This window comes from Podarcis bocagei (genome assembly GCF_964188305.1).
Source record: "Podarcis bocagei genome assembly, chromosome: 5".
Lineage (NCBI taxonomy): Eukaryota > Metazoa > Chordata > Lepidosauria > Squamata > Lacertidae > Podarcis > Podarcis bocagei.
Genome location: NC_138129.1, coordinates 30969628 through 30989315, shown reverse-complemented (window position 1 = coordinate 30989315; position 19688 = coordinate 30969628). Strand labels below are relative to the sequence as shown.

Sequence of the window (19688 nt, the reverse complement as noted above, 5' to 3'; positions counted from 1 at the left end):
CATCAACATTCGGCTCCGGGTGGGCGAGGGGGCGGGGGGAAGAGCAGACGCCGCCTCCCCATTGGACGCTGCGCCGTGATTGATACGCCACGCCGCCGCCTCGTTGGCTGCGAGAGGGAGGACGCCGGAGCGCCGTCGTGACGGCCCGAACGTTCTGACAGCCGCCCAATGGCGAGGGCCCGAGTTGCGGAAGGGGGAACGGAGCTCAGCCAATCAGAGCGGGGGAAGGGACGGGAGACGCTGCGGCGGGGCACGTGGGAGAGGAGTCGGTGTTGCCCAGCGAGTTGTGAGGGGAACCTCGGTGACCGCGCAAGGCGCGTCAGTGGCGCTTGTTGCTGCTGCGGAGTAAGTGCTTGTTTTCTGAAGGCGCATCCTTCGCTAGTTTCTCCCGCTTTCCTGCACCCCAGCTGCCCTGCGTTGTACCAACTTTCTTCTCATTTCGCAGCGTAGCTTCTCCGACTTTTCTCTGAACGCTCAGGTCGGTTCCAGGCACATTTACTCGGAAGTAACGCATACACACACACACACACACACACACACACACACGGTAAATGGCACATTTACTCGGAAGTAACGCATACACACACACACACACACACACACACACACACACACGGTAAATGGGATTTTACTCTCACCTAACCTAAGGATGCATGGCGTGGCAGCGCTGGCTTTCCTGCGTGCAGCGAGTTTCCCAAGCTGTGGTCTGTGCACCTTTAATTTCTCAGTTGGCGGGAGCTGGGGCAGAGCTTCAAGGATGCATGCAGAGTCAGACCTTCTGGCCTACAAGCCTTTTATCTCGGAATCCCAGGCTTGTGGGGGCTGGTTGTGATTGCTGAGCCTTGGCAAAGATGAAAAGGAACTTTGCTCGTGCTAGGACTAATTCACACGAACTGAGTTAGTCCTGCTGCTTAAAGCAGCTTCAAGCTCTACTGAAAGGATCTTAGTACTCACCCCCCACTGAGGCCAACCACATATTCTAACCCCCATTCTCTCCTCTTCCACTTTTGTCTCTTGTGTTCCAAATATTAGTTTGCAAACTCCTTGGGGAAGGGATCTATCATATTCCAGAAGGGTAGCCATATCCAACAAATCTGAAGCTTTGGTGCTCGGTAGTGTATGCTGTGATGTGTTAGTTGGTAAGGTACCACAGGATAATTTCTTTTCTGTCTTTGTAAAGAAGTCTGCATTGATGATATTGAAGAATAGTTACATTAATAATAAGATTAACAGTGATGTTTGTTGGCCTTCAGGAAATATGCCTCTTTTCCTTACCCCGCCATTTCTTGCCAACTTTCACAATCCGTTTTCCCTATCAGTTTCTTGTGCCCTCAAGAACCGCTTCTGTTATGAATGGCATGCTTGCATCGGAACCAACGTCTGGATGCAGTTAGGCAGCAGTGAAGAACCTGTTGTGCTCCAGATCTTGCTGGACTTTAAATTCCACCATCTCTGATTATTGCCCATGTTGACTGAGGTTGATGGAGTAGGTTGGTGTCCAACAACAACTGGAGGTCCACACGTTCCCTTCCTTTGCAATAGAGCATTGGACCTAGACAGTTGTCCTTTTCCCAACAAAACATGATGACTTGGGTGATTCTGTTATCTTCAATCCACACAACCCAATGATTTCATGAACACTGGAACAGTGGCTTAGAGAGGATGGATTAAGGTTTGCACCAGAGCTTGGTTTTCTGGACCCTCCAAAAGTTAGTATACCCTGCAGGTGTTGCCTTCTACTAAATGTGAAAATACTGTTAAAAGCACCCTGAGAGGAGTACTTGGGGTATTTGCTCCATGTTTGTAGAACTTCCACTGGAGACTTCCCATAGTCTTTGAAATAATAATAATAATAAAAATTTATACCCCGCCTTTTTCCCTGATGGAACTCAAGCCAACTTACAGATAAAAGTTCAGGTGCTGTAAAGTTTTCTTCATTTATTAAGCAGCGTAAGATGTATGTTTGCCCCTACATCTACATGCAGAAAGAAACTGAAGTCAACCTTGTAGCCCTGGCAAGTGAATCTGCATAATAAGTGTGTTCACCACATGCATACATTCAGTTTTTATTTATTACATGATCCTGCTAAAGTGAAGCACATTAAAACACCGCTGATTTAAATGGGAAACCTGAAAACATTCAGGGATGAGTGATCCTATATTTATATTTTGTCAAATCCAGATATATGCTGCCACTCTGCCCGTGGAATGGCCACTGAAACCATTATTTGCTTAGCGTGAAGTAGAGAGAAAACAACATGGAACATACAAAAATAGGAGGGAAACAATAGACACTCTGTAGAAAAATCAAGTAAAGCATGTTTGAGTGCACCAGATTCAAGTTTTTAAAATACATGTTTAGATACACATTCATAAAACCATAATTCTGGACAGATGGGAATGAGTAATTAAACAACTACAAATTCATGAGTAGCACAAGCAATGGTGTAAGTGTTGGCCACCTAGGTAGGACTGTAAGATAAGGTGGCTTATGCAACACAAGTAGTTGTTAAATATAAGACTGTAATATTTTCTTTGTCATTGCATTGTACAGTATTACTATTGCAACAGTGAAAATAATTGGCCTCATTGATGTATTATATTAATACCTCTGTTTCAGTTTCTATTATTGTCCCCTTTGTTATTTCTGTAATCACCACTGTACTGCATGTACTATGCTTTTATTTCCATGAAATAGTCACCACGGCTAGAACCCTTGTGCACGCTCACTTTGGGTTAAACCTTGTTGAAAAGGGTGGCCCTGAGTAAACATGCTAGGCTCCTGCTGCACATGACAAAAAGAAAAAGAAGCAAGCCAGCATTTAAAAGACAGAACAGTAGAAGATAACAGTGGAACACCCACAAAATATGGTCTAGATTGTGGAGTCCCTTCCATGTGCATTGTGATGATATGCCACACAAGATTCTCGCAAAAATTGAAATATAGATTCTGGTATAATAAATGGTAGAGTGTAGGTTTGATTGTGAACCGGTTCTGCTTTCGTGCATAAGGCCTGATTGCCCTGTAGTGCTGGGGCCCATCCTGCCATTAGGCAGAGTGAGGCAGCTGTTTCGGGTAACAGAGAGGAGGGTGGTGGAAGCAAACTGTTCCAAGGAAAGAGCCAGGTGTGCCATGCTGCCTGCCCTATACCTGCCTGTTACCTTCACATGCAGAGGAGGGCACTGTTCCATTGCCAGTGCTGAACTAAAGTTCAACTGCCACTTTGATTGGTTTCCATAGGTGCCATCTTGCTTTTTATTCAGGCAGCAAAAGTTACATAGTGTTGCATACTTTGTTTTGTTTTTTCTTGCAAGTGATAAACTAGTGTACTAGATAAAATAAAATGTAAATGTGTTAGACATGCTGGCATCCTGCATTGATGAAGGGAATCAGTCTGGATCACTTTTGTGTTATGTAAGCCCTAAATGTGATAGGACAGTTTTCCTTCCCACCAAACCAAGGCTTTCGACATCAAATACAACTTGCCATACAACTCAGCCCTGAAATGGTTTGGCTTATTCTGAAATGTGGTACATGGTAGCTTTTTAGAGGTAGGGCTCTTGTGCTTTTTACAGCTTTATGGTGAACACAAGTGCCAACCAAAGAGCCTTTCCCATGATGGAGACAGGAAAGGAAAAGTTTCACCTGATGGATTTCTGCATGTTATAGGCACAAAAGCCCTGCTTGGAGGGGCTCAGGAGGCAGCTTTATTAACTATCCCCTTTGTTAGCACTTGTTAGGAATTTCCTTATGAAACTGCAGGGGAGATTTTAAAGGCCATCATTTCTCTTCTTCCAAAAAAAAGATATGATAGCCACCTTCAAATATCTAAAGGGCTGTCACATGGAAGATGGAGCAAGCTTGTTTTCTCCTCTCTGGAGGGTAGGAACCAAACCAACGGCTTCAAGTTCCAAGAAAGGAGAATCCAACTAAACAAGGAAGATTTTTCTGATGGTAAGAGCTGTTTGATGGTGGACTGCACTCCCTTGGAAAGTGCAAGCAGAGGGAAGAAGAAGAAGAAGAAGAAGTAGTAGTAGTTAGGTTAGATGGCTGCCTGTCTAGGATGCTCTAATAGAGATTCCTGCTTTGGAAGGGACTGCACTAGATGACCCTCAGAGACCCTTCAGACTCTACAACTCTATGACCCAGGCTAAACATAAGTTAGCAGTGTATTGTGACTGCAAAAAAAGCCAATGCGATTTAAGACTTCATTAATATGAAAGTGAAATTTCATTAATATGAAAATTAATATGAAAATATGCACGCGGGTGGCGCTGTGGGTAAAAGCCTCAGCGCCTAGGGCTTGCCGATCGAAAGGTCAGTGCTTCGAATCCCCGCGGCGAGGTGCGCTTCCGTTGCTCAGTCCCAGCGCCTGCCAACCTAGCAGTTTGAAAGCACCCCCGGGTGCAAGTAGATAAATAGGGACCGTTTTCTAGCGGGAAGGTAAACGGCGTTTCCGTGTGCGGCTCTGGCTCACCAGAGTAGCTTTGTCACGCTGGCCACGTGACCCAGAAGTGTCTCCGGACAGCGCTGGCCCCCGGCCTCTTGAGTGAGATGGGCGCACAACCCCAGAGTCTGACAAGACTGGCCCGTACGGGCAGGGGTACCTTTACCTTTAATATGAAAGTAGCTGCCAAATGAGTCAGTCAGTCTTTAATGTTTTAACCATAGGATATAACAGAAGAGTAGTCACTAGAATTGTTCAAACACACAAGCCTGCAAACACAAAGCCAATCAGATTAAACAAGAGGCTTCATGAGATTCAATCAAATATGAGTAGACGTCTCTCTGTATATGTGTGCTTGTGTGGTGCGTTTATATATTATGCGGGGCAATTTTGTTTGCATTAAGAATGGATGAGGATCTATTAGTCAGATCAGTTAGTCAGATCACGATAAGAGAGCCTAATAGGTGGAATGGTTGCATTCATAAAACAGGTTTTGCACACACTAATTAGGTTTAAAATGAAACCTGTATTTCGGCTTCTCTAGTACAGCCTCATGGTTGCCACATAAAGGTTGGAACTGTGGTTGGAAGCCTAGACTGCTTGGGGTCACTCTGCCAGCCAGAAGAAGCTAAGTTAGAATCATTCCTTTACTACTGCAGACTGAGAATAGCAAGAGAATAAGTACTCTCACTCCTTAGCCAAAGGAGGAACCCTAGGCAAGAGTTCAACATCAATATTTCATACATTTGAAAAGATAGTTAGAGAATGTGCTAAGTATTGAGTAACTCTTTGCTTGCAAATGCACTTCACGGGACACTTTTGCTTTATGATAAATATAATGCTTTAAAGCTAGGGATGAGTTAATAGGTCAGTTTCAGTTTCTCATTCTTCCAATCTTCAGTTGGAATCTCTACCTGTTTTTGTTTTAAAAAAACCCAATATCCTCATGAAAATTAATTAGCATTTTTGTACAAATTTCTCCCAATATACACATTTTAGTACGTGATTTTGTCTAATACACATTTTTACAAAGCAATTTTTCCTAATGCAATGCATTTTTATATATAATTTTCATGAATATATGCATTTCCACTTTACCCTTGTATGTGCATTTTTACCCTTGTATGTGCATTTTTGTATAATTACTTGGCTGGAGAACTGCACTGCAAAATTGGGAGAAGTGCAAATTTCTAAGGATGGTTGTGTCTTGGCTTGTGTTTTGTTTTCGAAAGTTTTAATTAGGTAGGTTTCCCTTTAAGTGTGAACTGAATTGAATGTCTTCCCCATCCCCACTTAAAGCTTTGTGATCAGTAAGGAGGACAGTATTTGAAAAGTAATGCTGGTAGTAGAGTGGGTTCATCATGGCGCAGTCATGAGTGCTAACCCTGGTTATTCCACCCTCTTTTTGAAGTCTTGGGGATACCACTTAGGATTCCCACCTTTACCATGGCAGATGTTTTTGCATTGTCATATGGGTAAAGCAGCTTATCTCAAAATGATGTTGAAAACTACTTCCCGGTGTCTGTGTTGACAACCCTCTTTCAATTCGCAGAGTGAGCTTTGGGCAATTTCATGAAGTCAGAAAGTGCTGGTATCTCCATGAAGATGAAGCACCATCTCTATTAGCTTCTGGGGCAACTACTGTGCATTTCTTTCCCCTGTAGTGAGTGTGTGGGGTCTATTGAGTAAACAATCCATTTTTAACAAGAAGCAACTGCTTTCAGATAAAGCTGCTTGTCCGTATTAGTAAAGGAAACATTTACATCCTCCAGCCATGTTCTTTTCACTCCTCTGTTGCATCATCTGCTCCCTTCTTTGCCTTTGCTGTGCCAGACCCTCATCCACACTTAGCGGCAGCAGCATAGGAGATGCATCATTGTAGTGTGATCCCGCATGGCTTTCAGGTCTGTACAAATGAGACAGCGCATGGATGGGGCTGTGTAATCCCCCCACCCCCAAAATTTACAGGGTTCTGTTACTCTCACATAGCCTACAGCACTATGGAGTCACATCACAAAGACTGTGTACACCCCATACACTTAAAGCATGACTTCCTCCATTGAATCCTGGGAACTGTAGTTTGTTAATGTGCTGGGAATTGGCTCTGTAAGAGGTAAACTACAGCTCCCAGAATTCTTTGAGGGGAAGCCATGTGCTTTATATGCACGATATGTATGCAGCCAGAGAAAAAACTCCTGTGCCACTGTGTCCTGATGTGAAAGGCTCAGTCTTACTAATTCCTGGCAGAGATCCTTTTGTTTCTGTATTCTATCCCCGTACTGTTGGTGCTAAAATACTATGTTAAAATTGCAGAGAGAGAAAAGCTTGGTGGGTTTCATGGTTCTGGGGAACTATAGTTTGAGATAGGTATTTACCTTCCTTTAGTGGAAGGTTGCTATACTTCACAAATGCCAAATCGAATCCTAACGTTACTGTAACACTGCAAACTGAGCAACAGTTAGACCAGATGGAAGCAGTCTGTGGTTTGATTCACGCGCCACCCCACCCCCAATCTGTGAGAAAGTAGGGCAGAGTTTTGTGGGAGTTCTGCTCCCCCCTTCCCCCATGGAGACTCTGCAGCTCTCTTAGTGTGCAGTTTTTGGACACAGCTGCTGCACCAGCTGTTCCTCCTACTGTCACAAAAGATTTTTTATTTTTTATTAGCAAGGCGATGATCCCCATTGGCAGGGAGCTCAGAAATGCCAAATGGAATTAAAAAGTTTAATTTCAAATCCGTGGAGTAAGTTTATTCAGGGTGAACAGATCCGCTTAACCCCCCCACCTCCATCCCAAAGGGTAGCCAGACCGTCCACCCGCCTGTCCACTTCAGGGGAACGGAGGTTGTTCTTCTTTAACATCGCACAGTTCTGTTGCCTCAAAGGTGGTTAAAAATGGTGTTTAAGATAAGGTTACCAGACGTCCCTGGATTTACAAATCAGTCCCCTGACAAAATCCATCTATTTAGTAGGAAGTTGAAAAGTGTCCCTGGATTCACTGAAAAAAATCTGGTAACCTTAGTTTAAGAGTGCAGTGCAAATTATGCAGACACTGGAAAGGATATCCACACATCCAAAAGAGGGAATATTCAGGCTTGGATTTGCAACTTTCAATATTAATCTGTATTTCAATCTAACATAACAAGATGATGTACCTTCTGTTAAAGGTTGGGGGGGGAGACAACAACGACAGAGGTGACATTTACATGAACAAAGCCAATCCTTCCTAGGTACTTCGGGGGAGGGGGGTTCTTCAGAACTAACTGCCTTTACTTTTGTGCTGTTCAAGAATGTACTTCTAAAAAAGAAAAGAAGAATACAAGACTCAGCTTCAGTACAGCAACCCACCAGAGATACTCCCCCAGTTCACATATACACTTCTTTCCCCAAGACATCTCACTCGAGAAGTAGCTTGCACAAAGCCAGGGTTCCCAATGCTTATTGGCACTTCTTGTACTAAACCAAACCAGTCATCATGACTCTGAATAGCCTACACAAGGCATGGAGGGCTCCTATCTGCAGCTACAGAGTCATGAACAATTAACTAATTTCAATTTAGTGCTGGGTGTTCAGGCTGGGCATTACTCTGTTTCTCCTAAATGGATATTGGGAAAGGCCTCTCTGTTTTCTTTACCAAATCAACGATTCAAGAGCAGCATGACCTAATAATTGTCACCATCTCATTTTTATTTCTCAGTCTCTTTGCAAGCAGAAGTGAAACAAACTAGTTAGATACCATTAAGGAAAAACTGGATGTTATGTACACAGATACAGGTAACTTCCCATCATATAGAGAGATAGATAGTATAGGAATGATGTAATGTTGAGTAGGGAGGCTGTTTAACCCTTCTGTGTGCTGGCTGCTTTTTCTGGCACCTCCCCTCCTTCCCCACATGGATGTCAAAATCTTTTCTGTCATGGTTGTGGTGTGTGTGCAGAGGAGAAATGCAACAAGTATGGGAAAGAGGCACACTCAACTTTGCAGCCTCCTGAAGCTGCTTCTTACTTCAATAGGAAGAAAACGCACACAGGAGAATGTTACATACATCTGTATATAATGCTTAGTACAGCTCTTAAAAGAATTCTTTGGAGATCAAAGAGATCTCTCCACAGGTTAATGTTTGAAGTACATATTTGACTTCTCTCTCGTCTTTTCTACAATGCAAAAAACATGTGCTGGGGAGCCGGGGCAAGTCAGGGATTCCCCTAGTGTGTTTCTGACATATAGACAAGATGAAAGATGTATTAATTAGTACCCAACATGGCTCCATAGTGTGGCACAGCTCCTTAAAATGGCAACGTGTAACATGTCATTAGCCCTCAAGATCTTATCCCATTGTGGCCTTTTTGTGATAGCTGTGACAATATGTTTCAGCAACTGGTTTGGCTAGGATTAGCTGGTCAGCTTTGTGAATGACAAAATTCTGAATTATTGAATGGCCTTTAAACTAAATAATAATAATAATAATAATAATACTTCTTCTGTTCACAATACTTTTAAGTGCCACCCTTGCCCCTAGAACCAAGGTAGTCAAAAATACCAGGGCAGGCACCAGTATACTTTCAACATCTATATGGTTTAACCCATGACTGTATTTTCTGTGATAATATGAAATACTGGATAATAGCAACATTACTTGTTTATAATTAATCATTTCCATGTTGTTAGGAAGATGAATTTAATTAAGCTGCAGTTTAATTAACAGTATAAATCATTTAGAGCAGAGGTAGACAACTTGGTCAGTGTGAAGGCCACACTGCCAACGTAGCCATGACTTGGACAGCTGCAGCTAATATGCATATTTAATTGCTCCCCATAATTTGCATATCATTTTAATGAAGCTGGCAGATGCCAAATTACAGTTGACAGGCATGTTATACTTGTACAAGATCCTTATACGGAAATTATTATTTCTTTTAGCATGAAAAGCTTAAGTAAACCGTAATATTTTGAGATTACAGACTAAGGATTCTAGAAATATATGCATGTAGGCTTCTTTTTAAAATCACCTTTTCTGCCCAGTATTTTAGTGATCTCCATCACAATTGCAAACTTAGCTTTACATTCTTAAGGAACAGAAACATCTAGTCAGAATGTAAGGTGTTCTCACAAGCTGCGTGTCGGATCCCTAAAAAAAAAAGGTTAAAATGAGAAAAAAACACATTATACAGAAGTGCATCTTAAAGCAGATATTTTGCATTTAATTTGTTTCCATATACTTCAGTATCAAACCAAAGGTGTGGCAAAGCTGTGTTGGCAGCTAGACCTTACTAATTAACAAGTTAATTTTCTACTACATTTTGTTAAAGTACATAGCAGTTTATTTGAAACAATCTGGCCAATCTGCTACTTTAACTGTATGTTTCAATGCATCCACTATTGCCTGAAAAAACTCAAGTCAACGTTTCAGTCTGTTACAAATGTACATTCTGTTATCTTTTAGGAAATTCTGCATTGTCGCTGCCAAATACTGTATTGCACACCTAAGTCTCCAAACACTCAACAGATCTCTTTGTGTATCAGAGTCAGTGCTATTTTTCTAGAAAAAGAGGTGCTGGAACTCACCATGAACTCACCTCCTTTGTTTTCTTATAATGGCAATGGCACCCACCTGGGAGGTGCCTGAACTGAGTTCTGGTGAGTTCCAGCTGTACAAAAAGCCCTGGTATGAACCCACACATTTCCAAATAATAGGATTTAAGACTTTCTGCGTGATTTATGAACTCAGCAAGCCAAACTGAATGCCATGCCCATTTTTATATGTTGCTTGTATGAGAACTACTGGCATAACTCGCCAGGAAGAATCACTTGTATGTGCAATGATTCCTAGGGTTTTCAGCAGTTTTGGCTTCATAGAATGAAGTGTAGTTGGAATATATCATCTCTGGATGTCTTCTGATCTTACGTTTGCTGTTAAAAACTTAACACAGAGAACAGCATCAGGCTGCTTTACCAGAAGGCAGGAAGAGAATTATTGAAATAAGTAGCACCATGAATAGGAAGATAGTCTGTGCCAGGTAAAGGTAGTTACAGCAATTAAGGTAATATTCAGTGGTACCTCGCAAGACGAATGCCTCGCAAGACAAAAAACTCGCAAGACGAAAGGGTTTTTTGTTTTTTGAACGCGGTGTGGTAGCCTTTTTTGAGGTTTTTAAAGACTTTTGTGATTTTTGAAACTTTTCCAAAACTTTCCCAACACCGTGCTTTGCAAGACGAAAAAAATCGCAAGACGACAAAACTCGCGGAACAAATTAATTTCGTCTTGCGAGGCACCACTGTTTTTACAAGGCAAAAGTAGAAATGTGCAATTAGTCACCACCACATTTTTGAAAAGCAAAGCCTGCAGTTATGTAGTCAAAAGATCTATTTTTTACAAAGCATATCAAACACAGGTAAAAGGACCCCTGGACGGTTAAGTCCAGTCAAATTTGACTATGGGGTGTGGCGCTTATCTCTGCTTTCAGGCTGAGGGAGCCGGCATTTGTCCACAGACAGCTTTGTGGGTCATGTGGCCAGCATGACTAAATCACTTCTAGTGCAACAAAACACTGTGATAAAAGCCAGAGTGCACAGAAATGCCATTTACCTTCCCACCACAGTGGTACCAATTTATCTACTCACACTAGTATGCTTTCAAACTGCTAGGTTGGCAGGAGCTGGGACAGAGCAACGGGAGCTCACCCTGTTGCACAGATTTGAACTGCTGATCTTACGATTGGCAAGCCCAAGACGCTTGGTGGTTTAGACCACAGCACCACAAGCTTTCCTATCAAACACAACACCTACATGAGTGTAGAGAGAGCATAGGGCAGGATTCGCCTAAGGAGCCCTGTCAATAGAAACCTGCACAATGATTTCGCTTGTGCAATGCGGGTTCCCCACTCCTGACATGCCCACTGAAATTGGTTCTGGGGGTGTCAGGAGAAACCACAGAACAGAGTGTGTGGGAAGAGAGAGGGGTTATTCGAGCTGGCAAACTAAATGGAACAATAAATGTTGGCACACATTTCCCTCTGACAAAGACAAAGTTGCAGGTGTGAAGTGGCTTTTTGCTGTTTACCAATCTAAATGATTCGGAAAACAGCAGTAAGGTGCGGGGAAGCATGTTCACCCACATGAAGGTGTGTACATGTATTTCACAAAAAGGCACTTATTTCCCACTAATCCTGCCTAAGGAAATCAGAGCAGTATGCACTAAAAATAGCAAACAAAGTACCGTAAACGACAAAACAGGCTCTTGGCATTGTCAAGGGGTCACTGGTTCTATTTGTTGTTCTTGTAAATATCTGTTGCAGATGTCTACAAATCAAGACCTCCAAATATATGTTAGGATGCCTATTGTAAATAACTTTTATAAAACAAGCCAATAGTGTTATTAATGGAGGAGAAACAATATCTTATTGTAGATTCAGGTTTTTAGAGGACTTGAATTAAGAATAAATACAGGACCATAAATACATAGGGTTTTTAACTTTTCTTTTTTGTAATTTGAGCTCAACATTATATTTCCTAAACTTTTAGAATGGTGCAGCTATTTGCTTATTTCAATTTTCCCCCACTCCTTGAAATAATTAAGTAGTCGACATAGCATTTGTAGATGTTCCTTGCACTATTTCATTATGCTGTGGAAGCAGTGTTATTCAAGCACAACAGTTATGGCAAATCAGATAGGGATAGACATTTCCCCAGCATTGGGAACCAAGATCTCCTCTTGAACAAAACACAAAAGAGCTGAGCCTTCAATGAGAAGCCACAATTGAGCTGTTGTAAACACATATGCATGTCTGTTTTGATCTTCAGAGTGGGGATGGTTGGGACTTGCTTAATTTTGATGTGACGGGCTGCTTGGGAGGTGGATTTTCAAACCGTCTCCTTATTCCTGTTTGTGTTTCTTTCTTATTAGCATGAAAACCAAACAGAACACTTAGCTTGTCGAACAATACGATCTGGAAGAGTGAGGAATGGAACCTATGTATCCAAGAGTCTTCAGACAGACCCATTACTTCTAGTTCACTTCCCCAGCACACACTGGCATTGTTCAATCACATTAGTGGCAGAAGGGATTCGACCTCACCAATCGAGCTATAGGAACAGTGGTGGATGTTAAATGCTGTTTAAAATTATTCCAGCTACCTCCCTGGGAAATTGACTGACTTTGTAGCATAGCATTCTATCCTTACACAGCAGGAGAGCAATCTTTAAAAAGCACAGTTAATTGCCACGGACAGATATGTAAAGGGTGCTGCTGTGGTGGGACCAGAGTTTGATGTGTTTTATGGCAGTTTTGTGCTCTGAACTGCAGACAGATAAGAGACTCAGACAGTTTGCTAGAAGAGCTTAGTATTAGTGTTCTGGGGACAGGAGGGCAGCAGAAGTTATATGTAAATTAAGGAAATATATTGCAGGCACTGTTACGATTATGCTGACACTGTAGTTCGCAACAGCTACTGTACTGTCTGTTGTTTGGGGTGAGGGGGGTAGAAGATAGTGCCTTTGCATGGAAGCAACCAAATGTTGGGGAGAGACCGGAAAAGCTCAAAACATAGTTACTGCTTAAAATATCAATAATGTTCTGAAGGTGTTTGGTGGGTTTGTTCTTTCATTTTTCTGACTTGATGGGACAGGGAATTTGAGGGGGGTGTTTGCAGGATATTTTACATATGGTAGTAAAGATTCAGGAGAAAGAAGGCGGCAGCTCACACGCCAGATCAAGACAGATGCTCACAGATACAAGCTGATACATTGGTACCAAACAAGCAAACCACTGAAAGATGTGACAAAAGAACAAGAAGCATACACCAGTGTTGTGGCCCTATAAGTTTTTCTTTTAAAAAAACTTCTCCAACTGACAGGACTAAATAATAAACCATCACAAGTTACCAAACAATGATAAAATAAAAAATCAATGACAATACCCCAAGAAGTGAAAAAACAAAACAAAACCGTGTTCTTTACCCAGCATTTTCCCATTGCCTATGTATATTTAATTCGTAACTCAAGTGCTTTTCCCCCCATCCTGTGCAAAACTAGCACAAAAAGAGCTGCCATTGCAAGCCCAGAGGATTAGGCTGCAAGACTTTATGTCACTTTCCTATAATTGTGCTATAATAAGTGGCTTACCTTATATTTAACGTTTTCTGATAAGGCAGTGTCATAAAAGCAACACCTTCAACAATCCATTGGCATCTTTGCTTCTATGACAGCAGATGCTTGATCAGATACACTTTTATCAAAGGTCTGTTTACATAGCGTTACCATATTTTGCCAACTGCAACCACAGTTGTAAGAGTGTATAGTTGCACCCTCTGTTCCAACTAGAAGAGGCTAGGGCCAAAAAATGCTATTCAGGTATTTATACGCCTAACAGTGAAGATGTCAAAATAGAAGCAAATCACTCATTTGCCACTGTATCTACCCTTTCACCAATCCATCTACTCCACTTTTTTCTTTTGTTTCATAGCTTTCTCTAGACTGTAAGTCTAGAGGAATGAACCTCAACTCTTTGAATAAATACTGGCATTTATCTAAGTCATTGATTGCACTGCAGAGGACGTACCGTGCTTGCAGTAAAGCCTCTCTTAGTTGCTTAACTCCCCCCCCCCCCGCCTTTTAGTCATCTTCTTTTTCTAAATGCACTTTTACTGGTTTTATGTTGTTATAGGTGGTTAATGTAAGAAAGATGAATTAACAAACATGCATAAAGAAGTAAAGTTTCCCAGTACCATATCTACACACAAAGATCCTAATCTTGAGCTTTATGTAGTATTTACTATGATGAGAATGGTCCTATTTCTTCTATGGCTAATTGTGGAAGCAGCGAAGGTTGTATTGCATATATGTAGGCAGAAAGTTACCTATGGCACCTGTTATTTCAGTATTAAAAGAAAATATTTTCACCCTATTTTCTCAAGTTTTAAAATCAGTGCATTTATAGTGCATTTTTTCCACCCACAGCTGAAGAGGAAACAGCCTCTTACAGACAAGAGGAACACCTTACAAAAAGATTACAAAATGGTTTGCTCGAAATATGGCCTTTTCAAGCTCTAACCAGAGAAACCAGAAGCCTACACAGAACAACGTGGCCAGACCCATGTAGAGATCAACATCCAATGTTAACGATTTTCAGTGAAGTGTGTTCAAATAAAAGCATAAAAGCCCTGCTGTTGGAATGTGCCATTACTAAAAGATCTTTCAAGACTGATTGGTAGCAGGTCTTTTGTTATATACAAGAAAGTCAGAAACATCATGCCAGACATTACTGTCATCATACAGGTAGGTCATGGATGATTGCAATGATGGCTGTAGAGTGTGTCGGTGGTACTCAAAGAGCCAGAGAACAATCCCCCAAACCAGAGCAGCAAAGAGTGGAAAGGGATCTTGTTTTGGCTCTGGGATGTAACCTTTCTCCACTGCCAGTCGGGACAAGCCAAACAGGATACGAGACAATAGGTACATGTTTATCTGTAGGGGGAAATTGTAAACAAATATTAGGCAAGGAACATATCTAGAAAGTGATTATTTCAAACAGTCCTCAATTTAGGCAATCACCAAGTTGGTTTTATGTCAAATCATTTTTTTAAAACATGATAATGCTTTTGTAGTCTCTCAGCTGGGCTGTTTGCCGTTTTTAGCAACAGTGTATGATCAAGCATTGCAAAATTTAGTTGCTTGAAAAAGTAATTTGTGTGCTCAGTTGAAAGATTGCTATTTTCAAAGCTGATGCAGAGTAAACCTAGGGAGAAACAAAAATATACCTAGAGACCCTAGTTTTTTCATACTGGGGGGGGGGGGAGCCCTCTTCCCGCTGCAGCTTTCTGTAGAACCTCTTGCCACTGCAGCTTTCTAATTCTGTGAAACATTAAAAAATATCACTAACTGCAGCTTTCAAAGGCAAACCATTTCTCCAGGAAGAAGCAATATGTTGAGCTAGATGGGTCACTGGTGCACCAGTTAAAGCAATGCTTCTATTTAATTAAAAACCTGATCAAAACAGGCAGCTGAAAGAAGCAGAAACTGGTGATGGGACCGAATTAATAGAATTCTGAGCTAATACAACCCTTTCCCCCATTCTATAGAGCACCTCGGTGAGTGAAAGATGCAGAAGTGTTGGGGCACAGTTATTTTATTGTCCTCAAGTTTTAACTTGAAGGGCAGTTAAATATGAAGCAACCTGGATCACTAACATCACTTGATTTTCACTTTGCATTAAATGGGCAGCAGTATAAACCCAGAAGCACACAACACCATCATTTACCTGGCTGTTAATATTGTTATTTTCTCCAAACACCAACCAGCCTCCAATGCAGGCTGCGAGGAAAGAGTGAAATGGGATCTTCTTTCCCTGCATCCGCGACTGAAGGGCCAACAGGCCCTTGTATGTGAACACAAAGTATGCCAGGTTTCTGGAATGAGTGTAAGTGGCACGAACAATTGCTTTCAATTTCTCCCTTAAACTAAGAGAAAAAATGAAGACCTGTTATTACAGATAGTACACTCTTCAACTAAAAGAGAAGTGAATAAAAATTAACTACTAAGTTGTAACCTATGATCTACTTCAGGAAGTCACAGTGATCATTTATCCCAGTTTCAGAAAGCAATAAAATCTAAAGACAGATTAGCCAATCTATTAATAATTAAATTAATATGGGCATGAATAGATCCCATAGTAAATGTGACATAATGGCAGCTTAAGCCCCAATGGACACAACCAAGACTTTCTTCCCAGTAAACAGGCTGTGCTGTTGGGCTGCCATTCTAAACCTGCCTTCTGAGTGCATATTCATAGGATAGCACTAAACATGTCATTTGTAGACTTTAATTAAAAATAAAGAAAATGACTATTCATTAACACCAAGAAGGCATACAATACAAGTCTCCTTGTATTCTAATCTAGTTGCTCTATTCCAAAGAAATGCAGAGAGAGAAAGAATGTTCTGTTTTTTGTTGGAATGGTTTTTAGTTGTTTTTTATAATTGTAAGATTGTACAGTTATAATTGATTCTGGGACCTTACGGTGAATAAATCTTATAAATAAATAAGGAGGATCCTGTTTCACTGGGTTTAATATGCACAGAGGACAATAGCTGTACAATACTGAACCTTATCAAATCACATAGACTTATAAAGAAATAATCACACACACATATATATGAAAAAGAAAGGGACTGATAAATATACCTTCCACTCCTGAAAAGAAATGTCATCACTAAAGCATGGGGGGCACGTATTTTTGCTCCATACCTGGCAAAAGGAAAGAAGATAATAAACTCTGCACACATGTACAAATGTTGTTTTGAATCAAGTTATTGATTCATTTGTCCTCCAGTGCTTTTTTTTCTTAAAAAATGTTTAGGGGTACTCTCATTTAGACTCAAGAAAACCACCATTTTATAGTTCAAATTGGGAAAAATAAATACAGTAAATGGCCAAAAGTACAAAGATTTACAAAGTACAAAGATTTACAAAATGTTTAGGGGTATGCGTACCCCTGTCGTCCCCCGTCCCCCCCAGAAAAAAGCACTGCATTTGTCTCATTAGCCATAAAGTAATCAATTTTTCAGAGAGAACCATTTATTTATGGCTGTATGATATGTGCAGGTATGCAGATTACACTAACAGCAGCTCAGTTCACTTTACAGCGGGGATAGGTAACCTTTAGCCTTCCAGAAGTTGCTGGCCTAAAACTCTCTTGTCATCTTGTAATTCCTGGCCATCCATGCACGCTGAGGTTGATGGCAGTTGGAGTTCCAACAATACCTCAAAGCCCCCAGTCCCCCTCCCTCGCTTTACACGTAACTCCACTCTGCATGTAAACCTGATTTTAGAAATGTGTGTAAAGTAGAAAGCAACATGATTCGGCAACAAATAACTTCTGAGGTATTAAATATATTTCAACAGTATTAGTTTATTGGCTATGGCTTATGTTGATGGATTTTGCCTCTTGTTGTAGAAATAGTTTTGGATTAGCATGTTTAAGCCACACCCTGACATTCAAGAAAAAGAACATAGCAAGGGTGCGGTTTACACATACTAATCCAAACCTATTTCTACAATAGGAGGCATCATGGATTTAATATTTAATAACTCAACCTTGATTTCAGGTCACTGGAAAAACAACCATAAATCCAGGTTTTGGCTTCAACTGAAGTGAGGTGCACACAGAAAATTAAACAGACGTGGTAAACTTATTTATTTACTACTGTTGTGGACTTTTCCTATTATTGTTTTAACTTTTTTATAAACCGCTTCGAGGTTCCCCCCTACAATCAAGCGTTGTATACATTTTATAGAAACCGTAATAAAATACTGTAAACAAATAGCTGGCAGTCATATCTACTGCCATAGGAGCCAACTCCTAGGGACCGATAGGTTCCATTGCCTCCCCCCCTTGAAATATTTGAGGGGGCCGCCTCCCAAAGTTGATGGTCAATGCCATTCAAACGGTGTGCGTGCGCTTGCCTTTGTAATCGATTATGTGGGGCGGGGCTTACCTGCCCCTTCTTCCCAATATTTTAATTCAAGTTGGCACGCTTGTCTACTGCCACCTCGTCAAAGACGTGGCTATCAATCCTCTAAGAGAAAGACTCGTCCACTATCAGATACTGTACAGTAGTTAATTTTGCTTAGAAGAAACCCTCGGCGATTCAAAGACGGCCCTGCGCCAGAAAGAAAGCGAGCCTTCATTCCCACCACCACACACACACGAATCGTGTTTGTTTCTAACACTGACGGAGACGGCATTCCCCGTGGAAAGGGCTTTTTGGAGAGAGTCCTTTGCCCCCAGCTGGTGGTTTGCAAACTACCCGGGAGGCTTTCCCGCCCGGCCGGGGCTCGGTTCCTCCCTCAGAGCTCCTCGTTGGAGCGGCGCCCGCCCAAAGGCTCCGCCCACGGCCGACACGGGAGCCCCTCAGCCTCCTTTCCCGGACTAGGGATGCGGTGGGTGGGGGAAAGGAGAGACGGTCCCTCTCCAGCCAGGGCTTACACTGCTCCGTTACGGAAGCCCTTGACGACGGCCAACGCCGCCTGGTATCTGCGCTGCTGCAGCAGGGAGTTGACGGTGTAGAGCAGGGTCCGCAACATCGTCTCGCCCCCCATGGCCGAAGAATCTCTCGCGCTCTCCTTCTCTCTCGCGCTCGCACACCGATCCCGGCGTTTTCGCAACCCGAGGGGACGATTTGCCTAGAGCACCGAATGCATGGAAATGGGGCTTGAGCAAAGAGCGTCGGTGTGGAAAACTCAACCCACGTACTACAGTTCCGCCCAACCGAGGGAAGGGTGCAAGCAGCTAGGGGGAAAAAAAGTTCTATGGGCTTCTCTCCGTTCAGTCACTGGTCCGATGAGGGCGAACGGGGCGGTGCCGCACCTACCTCACTTTGCCCTCAGACAACCTTCGTTTGTCTTCTTGCTTACAACCTGTCAGGGGACGGCTTTGCTTCTCGTCGCCTCTGGCTCCACCTACTGTTGGGTTTTCTCTGCCTTCTCCCTTACCAATCTCAAATGGGCATCAGCCCCCACTGTGTTTCTCTCCCCCCCCCTATTTTACACAGCGCTAGTGGGAAACGATTCTGTGTACAAGGTTGTCGTAAGTGACTCCCAGCCTAATCTGCCCCACATCTGGTGATAGAATAACAATAAACTATATTTTCACTTGCAGCACATTTTCAAAAACTTCGAGAACTACCTTCTTACACACACAGTAAGACTACTGCTTTTGAAAGAGCATAAACTCTTGATTTTGCTTCTGCATTTTAAAAAAAAGATGTAGAGGGTGTGGAGCCAAATCACATTTATAATGCATCTAGATTCAGGTAGGTAGCCGTGTTGGTCTGATGCAGTCGAAATATATATATTAAAAAATAATAAAAATTGTCCAGTAGCACCTTAAGAGACCAACTATGTTTGTTCTTGGCAGTGGCGTAGCGTGGGGGGTGCAGGGGGGGCCGGCCGCACCGGGCGCAACATCTGGGGGTTAGGGGGCGCAAATCCACGGGTTAGGAGGCGCAAATCCATGGGTTAGGGGGCGCAAATTACTTGCCTTGCCCCGGGTGCTGACAACCCACGCTACGCCACTGGTTCTTGGTATAAGCTTTCGTGTACATATCTGAAGAAGTGTGCATGCACACAAAAGCATCAACCTGCACCAGCACAGCCATCAGGAGGATCAACCACATGAATCTCCCCTGTTGGTATCCGTCTGTCTTAGGAGACAACGGAGGAGTGCGCCTTTGGGGGTGAAATCAAACT

The 19688-nt window shown here is 42.2% G+C and overlaps 1 protein-coding gene and 1 long non-coding RNA gene across 4 annotated transcripts; one reads left to right on the top strand and one right to left on the bottom strand.

Annotated features, from left to right (window-relative positions):
• The first annotated feature begins 246 nt into the window (after positions 1-246).
• Positions 247-14603, top strand: LOC308588387. Its single transcript, XR_014008688.1, has 2 exons — positions 247-345; positions 14400-14603. It is a non-coding gene; the product is annotated as an uncharacterized lncRNA (long non-coding RNA).
• PXMP4 (peroxisomal membrane protein 4) lies at positions 7207-18700 on the bottom strand. Of its 3 annotated transcripts, XR_014008617.1 has the most exons (6): positions 18427-18700; positions 16623-16685; positions 15700-15898; positions 14716-14906; positions 9455-9573; positions 7207-7742 (listed from the first exon to the last, which is right to left on the bottom strand). XR_014008617.1 is itself a non-coding variant. In XM_081196750.1 (5 exons), the coding sequence occupies exons 1-5, from the start codon at positions 18537-18539 to the stop codon at positions 9552-9554; spliced, it is 588 nt and encodes a 195-aa protein (XP_081052876.1). In that variant the 5' UTR covers positions 18540-18700; the 3' UTR covers positions 9230-9551. The 3 variants fall into 3 exon arrangements, 2 of the variants coding, with proteins under 2 accessions (XP_081052876.1, XP_081052875.1); XM_081196750.1 differs by lacking the exon at positions 7207-7742 and having other exon boundaries at positions 9230-9573; XM_081196749.1 differs by lacking the exons at positions 7207-7742; positions 9455-9573 and having other exon boundaries at positions 14013-14906; positions 18427-18698.
• Between the last annotated feature and the right edge of the window lie 988 nt (positions 18701-19688).

Bases quoted from the DNA above. Each gene is read 5' to 3' on its own strand.
- PXMP4 (XM_081196749.1), bottom strand. From the start codon at position 18,539: ATGGGGGGCGAGACGATGTTGCGGACCCTGCTCTACACCGTCAACTCC. The intron at 16,686-18,426 runs GTAAGCCCTGGC...TCCTTTTGCCAG, and splicing joins GGCTTCCGTAACGGAGCAGT to GTATGGAGCAAAAATACGTG. The intron at 14,907-15,699 runs GTAAATGATGGT...TTCCCCCTACAG, and splicing joins ATAACAATATTAACAGCCAG to ATAAACATGTACCTATTGTC.